The sequence below is a fragment of the Austrofundulus limnaeus genome, unplaced genomic scaffold, assembly GCF_001266775.1.
Source record: "Austrofundulus limnaeus strain Quisiro unplaced genomic scaffold, Austrofundulus_limnaeus-1.0 Scaffold122, whole genome shotgun sequence".
Taxonomy (NCBI): Eukaryota; Metazoa; Chordata; class Actinopteri; order Cyprinodontiformes; family Rivulidae; genus Austrofundulus; species Austrofundulus limnaeus.
In genome coordinates this window covers 561005-570315 of record NW_013952524.1, presented here as the reverse complement: position 1 = coordinate 570315, position 9311 = coordinate 561005, and the positions used below count along the sequence as shown (strand labels likewise).

At 36.9% G+C, this 9311-nt stretch overlaps 2 protein-coding genes across 2 annotated transcripts in view; one reads left to right on the top strand and one right to left on the bottom strand.

The window, feature by feature from the left end:
- The window catches only part of lbhl (LBH regulator of WNT signaling pathway, like), a gene marked incomplete at its 3' end in the record, with an annotated part of 12224 nt that extends 7802 nt beyond the window's left edge, over window positions 1-4422 (bottom strand). The window contains 1 exon segment of the mRNA XM_014015082.1: window positions 4052-4422.
- Window positions 4423-5600: 1178 nt separating this feature from the next.
- polr2i (RNA polymerase II subunit I) lies at window positions 5601-8578 on the top strand. The gene is made up of 6 exons (XM_014015051.1): window positions 5601-5769; window positions 5910-5964; window positions 6341-6414; window positions 7294-7368; window positions 7802-7853; window positions 8302-8578. The coding sequence occupies exons 1-6, from the start codon at window positions 5708-5710 to the stop codon at window positions 8362-8364; spliced, it is 381 nt and encodes a 126-aa protein (XP_013870505.1). The 5' UTR covers window positions 5601-5707; the 3' UTR covers window positions 8365-8578.
- Window positions 8579-9311: the final 733 nt, after the last annotated feature.

Below are 9311 nucleotides of genomic sequence, written 5' to 3'. Positions count from 1 at the left end.
GTCATTAGCACCTCTAGTAATATATTTACTGAGAAAAATGTTGAAGTGTTCAATACTTATTTTACCCGCTGTACCTGGTCAAGAAGGAAATTGAAATAAATGGAAATAAATGCATCACACATACTGTTTTGTTCCCAGGAGAACTGGGGTATGTTCTAATAACTTATTTTGCAAAATAATCGATTTTTATGTGATTTAGTGACATACAGTCTGCTTTGAGTGGCTCATGTCATGGTCACCTCAAACAGAGTGCAATATAGTCAAGTTAATACACGCCTGAAGCACTTACAGCACATACCGGTAATTATTTCTCATCAGAATGCAGGATTGCTGTCTAAAGGTTTCTGGTAACACGGTAGGGAGAGCTGCCACATGGATTGGGGATTCTCCCTACCGTGTTACCAGAAACCCCAATCCATGTGGCAGCTTGCTGCTGAGTGGCCAGACCTGGAAGAAAAGTGTGTATAAGCAGCTGCAACTTCCTGCCTCGTACCAAATCCACGACTGATTAAATAGTCGAGGCCTTTGTTTGAATTGGCTTTTGTTATTAACATTCCAGTCTTATTTCTGTATTTGTTCCTTGTTCTCGACACACAAAGTGAACACGGCCACATCTTTCCAAACTCCTAAAAAGCCGAAGTTGTCGACGAGGAAGGATTTTAAAATATTCCAAATTCATTCAAGTCTGAATGCTGGAGAATCTGTTGGATTTTTATCCTTGAAACCAGGGTTCAAGTCCTGGTGTAACCTGGGATATTTGAAAATTTAAAATCACGTTTTAGACCATGTTTTATTTATTTTGAACAAAATGTATTATTTTATGTTTAACCTGAGTACTGTATTATCCATGCAAATGCATTAAAACCTGATTGGCTTGTTTAAAAGACRTTTGTGTTATTGTTTATTCTGCAAGTTCTTCTTAATTATTGTACAACAAAAATGCAAACACAAGGTTTGAGTTCTGTTGTACTAAAAGCAGGGGCACCACCAGGTGGGGGCCAGGGGGCCTATGGCCAACTCTAAACTTTTTCTGGTTTCTCAATTGCCCCCTCGCCACACACACACACACACACCCCACACCCCACATACGAGCTATTATTGCAGCCATTCCTGACAATCCGATTCTTCCCTTTCTCATTTAGAAGGAGTTGTGAATCATCACTTAATAAACGCATAGCATGGTCCACAGGGAGAGAAACTCCAGTTACCGGTATGTCAGCAAGAGAACAAACTAGTTTAACCCTTTAAACTCCAGACATCCTCAAACAATGTGGATAAAAGAACCAAGAAACTCCAGGTAGCTAWATTAGTTTTAGGAGTCTGATGCAGAACAATGATGATGACAAAATTTAGYATTTCTTAACAGTGATTAGAATATTTAGAAGCCTTCCCAACATTATGTAGAGTTTTTCCACCAATCAGGTTTAAAGCCCTGTAAGTCCCTCATTTTTCTTTAGCTGTYGTTTTCCAAACATCCAGCGGTATATTTGACAACACCATAATAAAGATCATTCACTTATTTTACGGCTCTTAGTTTCCTCTTTAAAAACTTTTCCTAACCCTGACTAGGAAGTGTCATGACTGCATACTTTAGTTGTTTCCAAACCTTTCAGCATCCAACCTACATAGTAATTATGTTAGAGGTTTGTGACCTCAAATATGACCAGTTTATGAATATACACACTTTGTTAACATCCTTATCAAACAAGGGTTAGGGTTAGATTATGCAATAATCAATGCTTTTACATTTAATTTGATTTCTGGAGATTATCAGGGGGCCCTCACTTGATGTTCTATCTATCATCCAAAGTGGGGTCCCGACCCCAACTTTCGAAGCCACTGGAAGCACTTATTCAAATCACTTTAAACACACATCCCAACATTTCTGACGTTTCCATTTTCATTCAAATTAATTTGTTAGRTTTCCGCTTCCTTTGTCTCAAACAACAGGCTTATTGTTTAATACAATAAAAAACCTCACCAACTTTAATCCTGTTTGCACAATGGGCAAAATGAGGACACCCTGTTTTCATCCAAACAGAATCAGCTTTGGGTGGACGCTATATCATGTTTGACCCACATCTGACCGAGCGCAGGCCTTCCAATTTAATTTCTGATACGGCGCTGTTGACAAGTGTCGCACACTAAGCTGTCCGTGTACCACCTGCGATGGAAACTTTCAGCAGCTATTATGATAAAGAAGCTTAACCTCTGTGTAATCCCTCTCATTCACAGCCGCTGCAAACGGCGATTCAGCTCAGTCGACAATCTGTCTCAGTTTCAATTTTTAATGGAATGTGATGGATTTGACTGGATTCATCAGCAAAATGGGTTTATTATTAACCAAATAGGAAGAAAACTGAATAAACCATTTCTGCACGGCTGAAAATTAATGACTGGTGAAGACAGATTGTCAGGTTCAAGACACTTTAAAACAGCAAGAGGAACCAGAAACACAAATAGACACAACACTGGGTTCAAACCTCCTTGCAACATTTATAAACACAAAGCAAAAATGGGTGGTTACAAGTTTCACATCTTTCTGCAGGATGAGCAATCATCCTATTTATCAGTTGTCTATAGCACAAGAGGGTTTACTCAGAATAGCATTTTTGTTAACACAATGACTTCTCTRAAACACTCTGAAAAGCAAAACTGTTTKTCTCCATCAGAACAAACAATGGAGAAAATACTTTAAGACATAAGGTCAAAATAAAAGTAATTTCATGATAAATGTAATAATAAGAAAAGCACTAAACAATGACAACTTTTGTACATTTTTCCATCACAGATTTTATGTTTGTGAGTTTATTTCTGAAGGTTATTTAGGAAGGTGTGAAAAAAGAAAAAATATGCAGTCATACGACAAATATTTTGACATGTATGATAGTAAAAAATAATGTCAAGCAGAACCTTTTTTAAACCTAAAACTTCCTGCTCTCACCCCAGTTTCTCTGTTGATCATTTTTATCTCACTACAATCATTAAAACCTGCACACGTTTGTGTGTGCACGTGTTTGCTTTCATCACCGCTTCCCCTGACCGCTTAGAACATTTGATGAAATAAAATCGGCCGCAATCCGACGACAAAAATAAAACAGTTCTGTACAACATGATGTCTTTATGCAATGTCTGAATTCAGGAAAAGATGACTCATCTCCGCTGCAACACCTTTTCTGCTTCCTGTTTAATGAAAGTTATCTTCATAAAAGTGAATGCTTGAAACTAAATGAGATGTGTAGTCACGGAAATAGCTGGACAGACAAAATGCTTAACTTTTGAACAAATACAAAACATAAAGTTACTAAACTAGTGTCGATTTTACTTATTGTTTACTCTAAAAATTGTCATATAATTTGAAAAAGCATCTGCTTTATAAAGAGACATTCCGCAAAATATTTTGCTACTGTTAATGTCAAATTATATGCTCCTGTCTATTAAATTTGGATTAAATTGTTATTTTTATCTTCTCACTTCGTTCTGTTTTAAATCTAAGTTTTTTAGATTAAACCAGTGGTCAGAAACTGGTGGCCCTTGGGCCTTTTTCAGTCCATGAGAAGTCTCTTCCAGACCTTAGTCTGGGGGATGGGGTGTTTTTAATCTTTAGTCCCAGTGTGCATCTGTTTCTCTGAATACAAAATGTTACTCTTCGTTTAACTGCCTATTACGTTTTTACTATTAGAATAAACAACTTGTTAGTAAATTTTGTTTATTATATGGCTAAATATGCTGCTAATTGCTCAGGGCACTCTTAAAAATTTATTTTTTAATCTCAACAAGTTTTTCTGATTAACTTTTTTAAATAGGCCTAAATCTATCATCAGCTTGTAATAATAATAATAATAATAATAATAATAATAATAATAATAATAATAATAATAATCCCAGAATCCACAAATTAAAATACATTATTTTGTCTTCAAAATGTCTATGTGTTGTGTTTGTTATGATGATGAGATTATAATACCTAATTTGTTTGTTGTTGAAGCTTTTGTCAGTGGAAAATCAAATCCTTTCTACAAACACGCACACACAGGTTGCTGTCTCCTACCCTTGGTTTGCAGTCAGAGGTACATCTCCATCTTGGCGCAGCTCCACAGTAGTGAGGCCCGGCTGCTCCACAGTCAATACAGGTGAGAAAAGACGGGGTGCAGGAGGAGGCGAGCAGCTGCCACGACGTCCCACCTCCGCAGAGCCCTCGCTAGAGTTTAAGGCCTCCAGGGCGAAGCCTGGCAAGTGGGGGGCTGGAGGACCCAGAAACCCTCTGGAGCCCCAGGAGCCTAATAGAATCTCAGGGGGTTGATGTGTGCCTGGCAGCACTTTGATGCCACTTGTTAGGTCCTGTTTCCTCCAACCAGCCAAAATCCACCTCACCCTTCGCTCCTAGAGCCAGCTTCCTTCCTCGTGTGTCTCTCTAGCTCGTCTTTCCCTGTTGCCCCCACCACCACCAGCAGCAGCTGCAAGGCTTTGGAGCGGAGCAGGATTAGTGTCCCTGTCAATTACAGAGGGCTGATGAGTGACGTCAGTCGGGGTTTGATCGTCCTCCTCTGATGAGTTGGCGCAGTGGATCACTCGAGCATCTGCAAAGTGAGGACACACTAACGCCACATGGCCCTGCTACTGATGGATTTGAGAGGAACGGCAAGAAGATGAACACTGGGAGATTTGCACATTTTGTTATGAGTTTGTGTCTTTCTTATCTGTCTGTCCATCGTGACTCTTTGTTGCCAACTTTGTGTCCCTCTGTCCGTGGATTTAGATTTGGGCGGTTCATGGAATTAACTCGGGGGATCAAGGGCTCAGGCATAGGGGAGGGAAAATATTTATAAAGAAGAAGCAGCAACAGTTGCTAAACAGACAGAGAAATGCTGACTGCACTCCCATATAGGCTAAAACAATATGAAACGAGTGGTATGTCAAGGTTCCCTGTAGGGAATTTTGTTATAGTTGTTTGTAGTTGAGCAAAGACTCTGATCTTTATGAGCGGAGTGAGTAATTTTATCCACCAGAGCCAAGGGGTGGCCAATGGTGGCCATGTCCACGATAGATTAATCTTCCGCCACCCTTCTGGCTACCCCAATCATTTGAGGAAGCTGATGACTTTTTATTATTGGCACATTTCTTAATTTTTTCTCTTTGTGGAAACTGTACTGTTAGGCAATAAAAATACAGAAACCATATTTTCTACAAATTGGGTAGGTTTGACATACCATCTTGTGCTTTCAATTCTCTAAACATGAAGCCAGAACAAGAACTTCAAAACAGAACCTTGGGCTTGCTTCTCTTTGTCTTTTGGTCAAAGATATTGATCTTAAACATCACAGCAATTTTCAGCTGGAAATTTTGTTATAATAAATCAGAGCCATTAAATTCTAATTTGAAGTTGGTGATTTGACTGTCATGGTCAAAGTATAAAAAAGGAAAAATCATAGGAAAAAATTATTGCATGCTTATTGCATGTTTATTTTATTGTATCTTTAATTTTATTTTATTTTATTTTATTTTAATTTAATTTAATTTAATTTAATTTATTTTATTTTACCAGGGTCTGCCGAACCACTAGATGGCGCTGTCTCTTTCCTCGTATCTATTAAGTTACCCGGATGTACAACCATCCATTTTTTTCCTCCACTCACCACCAGTAGAGAGTCGATTTAGCGACGCAGTGCTGTTTTATTGTAGTTGTCAGGATATTTTTTAAATCCTGATGGATTTAGACGGAGGAACATACGAGCCTGGCTTTGTGGGTATTAGGTTTTGTCAAGAATGGTGAGTTTGTGGCTGTAAAATGTTAGTAAAAATAGACCGGACAAGCTAAGAGCTAGTATGTGAGCTTACCTGCTCGTTGACAAGTTGTTGTGTTAAAATCAAATATAACTTTTTAACCATGCTGACGTTGTTTCCTCCAGTAATAACATGTTATACCCTAAAGAAGACAAGGAGAACCGCATCCTGTTGTATGCGGTGAGTATTCCGTTCAAAGTTACTGCATACGTTTCAGTCAAATAAAAACTAATGTTCAAGACTTTACCTTCGTTCATTAAAGGGATGTCATTACTGCTGCCACTATGTTTTCTATTTGTTTGTTTTTCTCCTCAATTTATTCAACAAATAAAACACAAAGTCAAGGAGCATCATGTTCATAGGCAGATTTTGCAGAAGGGCAAGTTTAGGCTAACATTTGTTTTTTAAAACTAGCAAATAAAAATTAGAGCTTTTAAACATTATTACAAATATAAATGAATGCAATGTGTGTGATTCTGTGTGTCAGTTTTCACTTAGTTGCAAATATTAAAATAAACTTTTTTAAAATATGTTCTTTTTTTTCTTGAACCTACAGTGCAGGAACTGTGACTACCAGCAAGAAGCAGACAACAGCTGCATCTACGTCAACAAGATCACCCATGAAGTAGAGTACGTAATCCCAAAGATAATTGTATTTTTCACTGCAGTTTGAGTTCTGCACTTTTGTTGATTATTTTTGTCTCAAATGCATTTAAATAAAATCAATTGAATCGACAAGATATTTAGCGTTCAAACAGATTAGGTTTTGGATAGGCTGCCGTCCAAGCCACATCTTTTTCAGGGACGTCCTGATTATTTCAGCAAGACCATTCCAAGCCACATTCTGCACGTAGTAAAAGAGTGCGGGTACTAGACTGGCCTGCCTGCGGTCCAGACCTGTCTCCCATTGAAAATGGGTGGAGTATTATAAAGCACAAAATACAACAACAGATACTCCAGAATGTTGAGCAGCTGAAGTACTACGTAAAGCAAGAATAGGAAAGAATTCCACCTACAAAACTTCAACAATTAGTGTCCTCAGTTCTCAAATACCTATTGAGTGTTGTTAAAAGGAAAGATGGTGTAACACTGCTTTTTTGGAGCATCAAATTCAAAATGAGTGAATATTTGCAAAAAAAAAAAGTTTATCCATTTGAACAATAAATATCTTGTTTTTGTAGTGTGTTCAATTGAATATAGGTTGAAAAGGATTTGCTAAACGTTGTATTCGGTTTTTGTTTGTTTTACACAACTTCGTTGGAGTTGGACTTCAGATTTGATGTGTGATAAATCTTCAAAGATTTCATATCTATTTTTGTTGTTTGATTTGACTTAGGAAAGAAATGTTTTACTCTTTTACCACAAACTGAGTGGTTCCACTTTGAGACAGTAATTGTTCACCATCTGGTCACTTTGGACTAATATTTGCAGAGGATACAAGCCTCYCGTTTAAGGTTTAAATTGTCCCAGCACTAAATGCTGAAATTCTTTTGTTTTTCTTCTTCTCAGTGAACTGACCCAAATCATCGCTGATGTAGCTCAAGATCCAACACTGCCAAGAACCGAGGATCACCCGTGTCCAAAGCAAGTGTTCACTTTCAGCTGACATCCTTACAGACATAGAGGCTTTGTTATGGGTAATAGGGAGCACACTGCATTCCTAATACTTGCATCGTGACCATCCACATTCTGGCTGATTTTCTTTTTTGAACTCGGTGTCTTCATTCGGTGTGAGGGGGGGTCTTTCTCCTGATGTGTGAAGCTTTCTCACAAACAGCCATAATCAGCAATGACAAGAAAATCTTATTTCAGTTCCTTGTTTTATTGATTAAAATCTTTATTTGTTGTCGGTGCATTCATTTTCACATCCCACAAAGAGAGAGTTTTTTTTTGTCCCACTCTTTATAAAATTAAAGTTTATGAACTTCAGTAAACTATAAAGGAAATATTCTGTTACAAAAACATTGAATGACTGTGACTTTAATTTAACCCGGTGCCTTATTCTGTCATTGTTCAGGTGCGGCCACAAGGAGGCAGTGTTCTTCCAGTCACACAGTATGAAGGCTGAGGTAATTACAATGAAATGCTTCATTTTTTTCATAACTGCTTCCAGTGACTATTTTAGTTTTTTATTTCTTGTGTTTAATCACTGCATTAACTGGGCTGTTCAGTTTTAAGAAACATAATGAGTTGTTTTCCAGAAGAGTGGTCTGTTTTGATTATAAAGTTGTTATGGTTCTAGTTAAGCCAAAAAAGTATAGAATGCTAATATAGAAGTTTTTATGTTTACACTTGTATATTTAAGATTCAGGCAAAACCGTTTAAGTCACTTTTTATGTTCATACTGTCTATGTTCATTACTTTTACAGCAAATAATTGAGAAAATTATGTGGTTMATTGAGATTTTCATGAGATATATATTTTAGTGCAAATATCTGTATATTTAATTCAAATGATTTGGTTTGATAAATAGTAAAAGTTAAATCTAACTGGTTTTATCTGTTTTGTTCGTCACAGGATGCTATGCGGCTGTACTACGTCTGCACAGCTCCTCACTGTGGTCACCGCTGGACAGAGTAAAACTRGTCGTTTTGAAGAGATCCAGCGTTTGCATCTTCAAAACATTACTTTTTGTCACCATTTCCTCCTGAAGGCTGAAGCCTACCATGTGTTGATTGAYTTCTATCCATCTTCTGACCAGTTTAGTTGGTTAGTTTCAGTGTAAATTGTTAGATTAAAATATTTTTTATAAATCATCTTGTCAGTCCTAAATAAAATGTTTTTTTTATACAAACTTTGCAAAAAAATCTAATTTTTCCCCCCTATGATTTTATCCAAGTGATGACAGTATGTTTTCAAAATGTGATTTTGATAAAAAYGTAAAACATTTTGCAAACATAGAGGTCTTCGATGTTGAGGTCACGACCCCTAGTGGGGTTGTGGAGGTACTGCAGGTGGGTTTTGAAATTTTTGGGCATAGTGTTTTAATACATTCTTTTTTTTTTTTTGTATGCTAAATTGTGTAATATTTCAGCAACACTGCAGCTCCTAATGACAATAGTCAACAACTAATGCCATTAGTCATTTAACCTTGCCACATTTAAGGAAATGTTAACTTGTGGCACAACATTAACAGTTAAAGTTGCCTTTAGCTTAAAGTTTTTTTCACGCACTTATTTCCCTAAAAAAAATCCATACAATCTAAATTGTACCTAAAAGCTCATTTAAATAATTTTGATCAATGGGGTTTTTTTCCAACACAAMGTATAAATTAAATAGATGAATGCTACTTTAGTTTGTAAATTCTAACATTTGTTTGTGGCCTAAATATCACACCTAAAAATGTACTTTTCTCAAATTTCCTATAGTTGTTTGTAGTTGTTCTCCTTCACTGTGACTTTTCTGCTTTAAAAGTAACAGAAAATAAAATGCACACTCGTTCTTAGTCATTTGTTTTACAGCGGGTAAAATACGTATTGAAAACGTCACCATTTTTCTCAGTAAATTTATTACTAGAGGTGCTAATG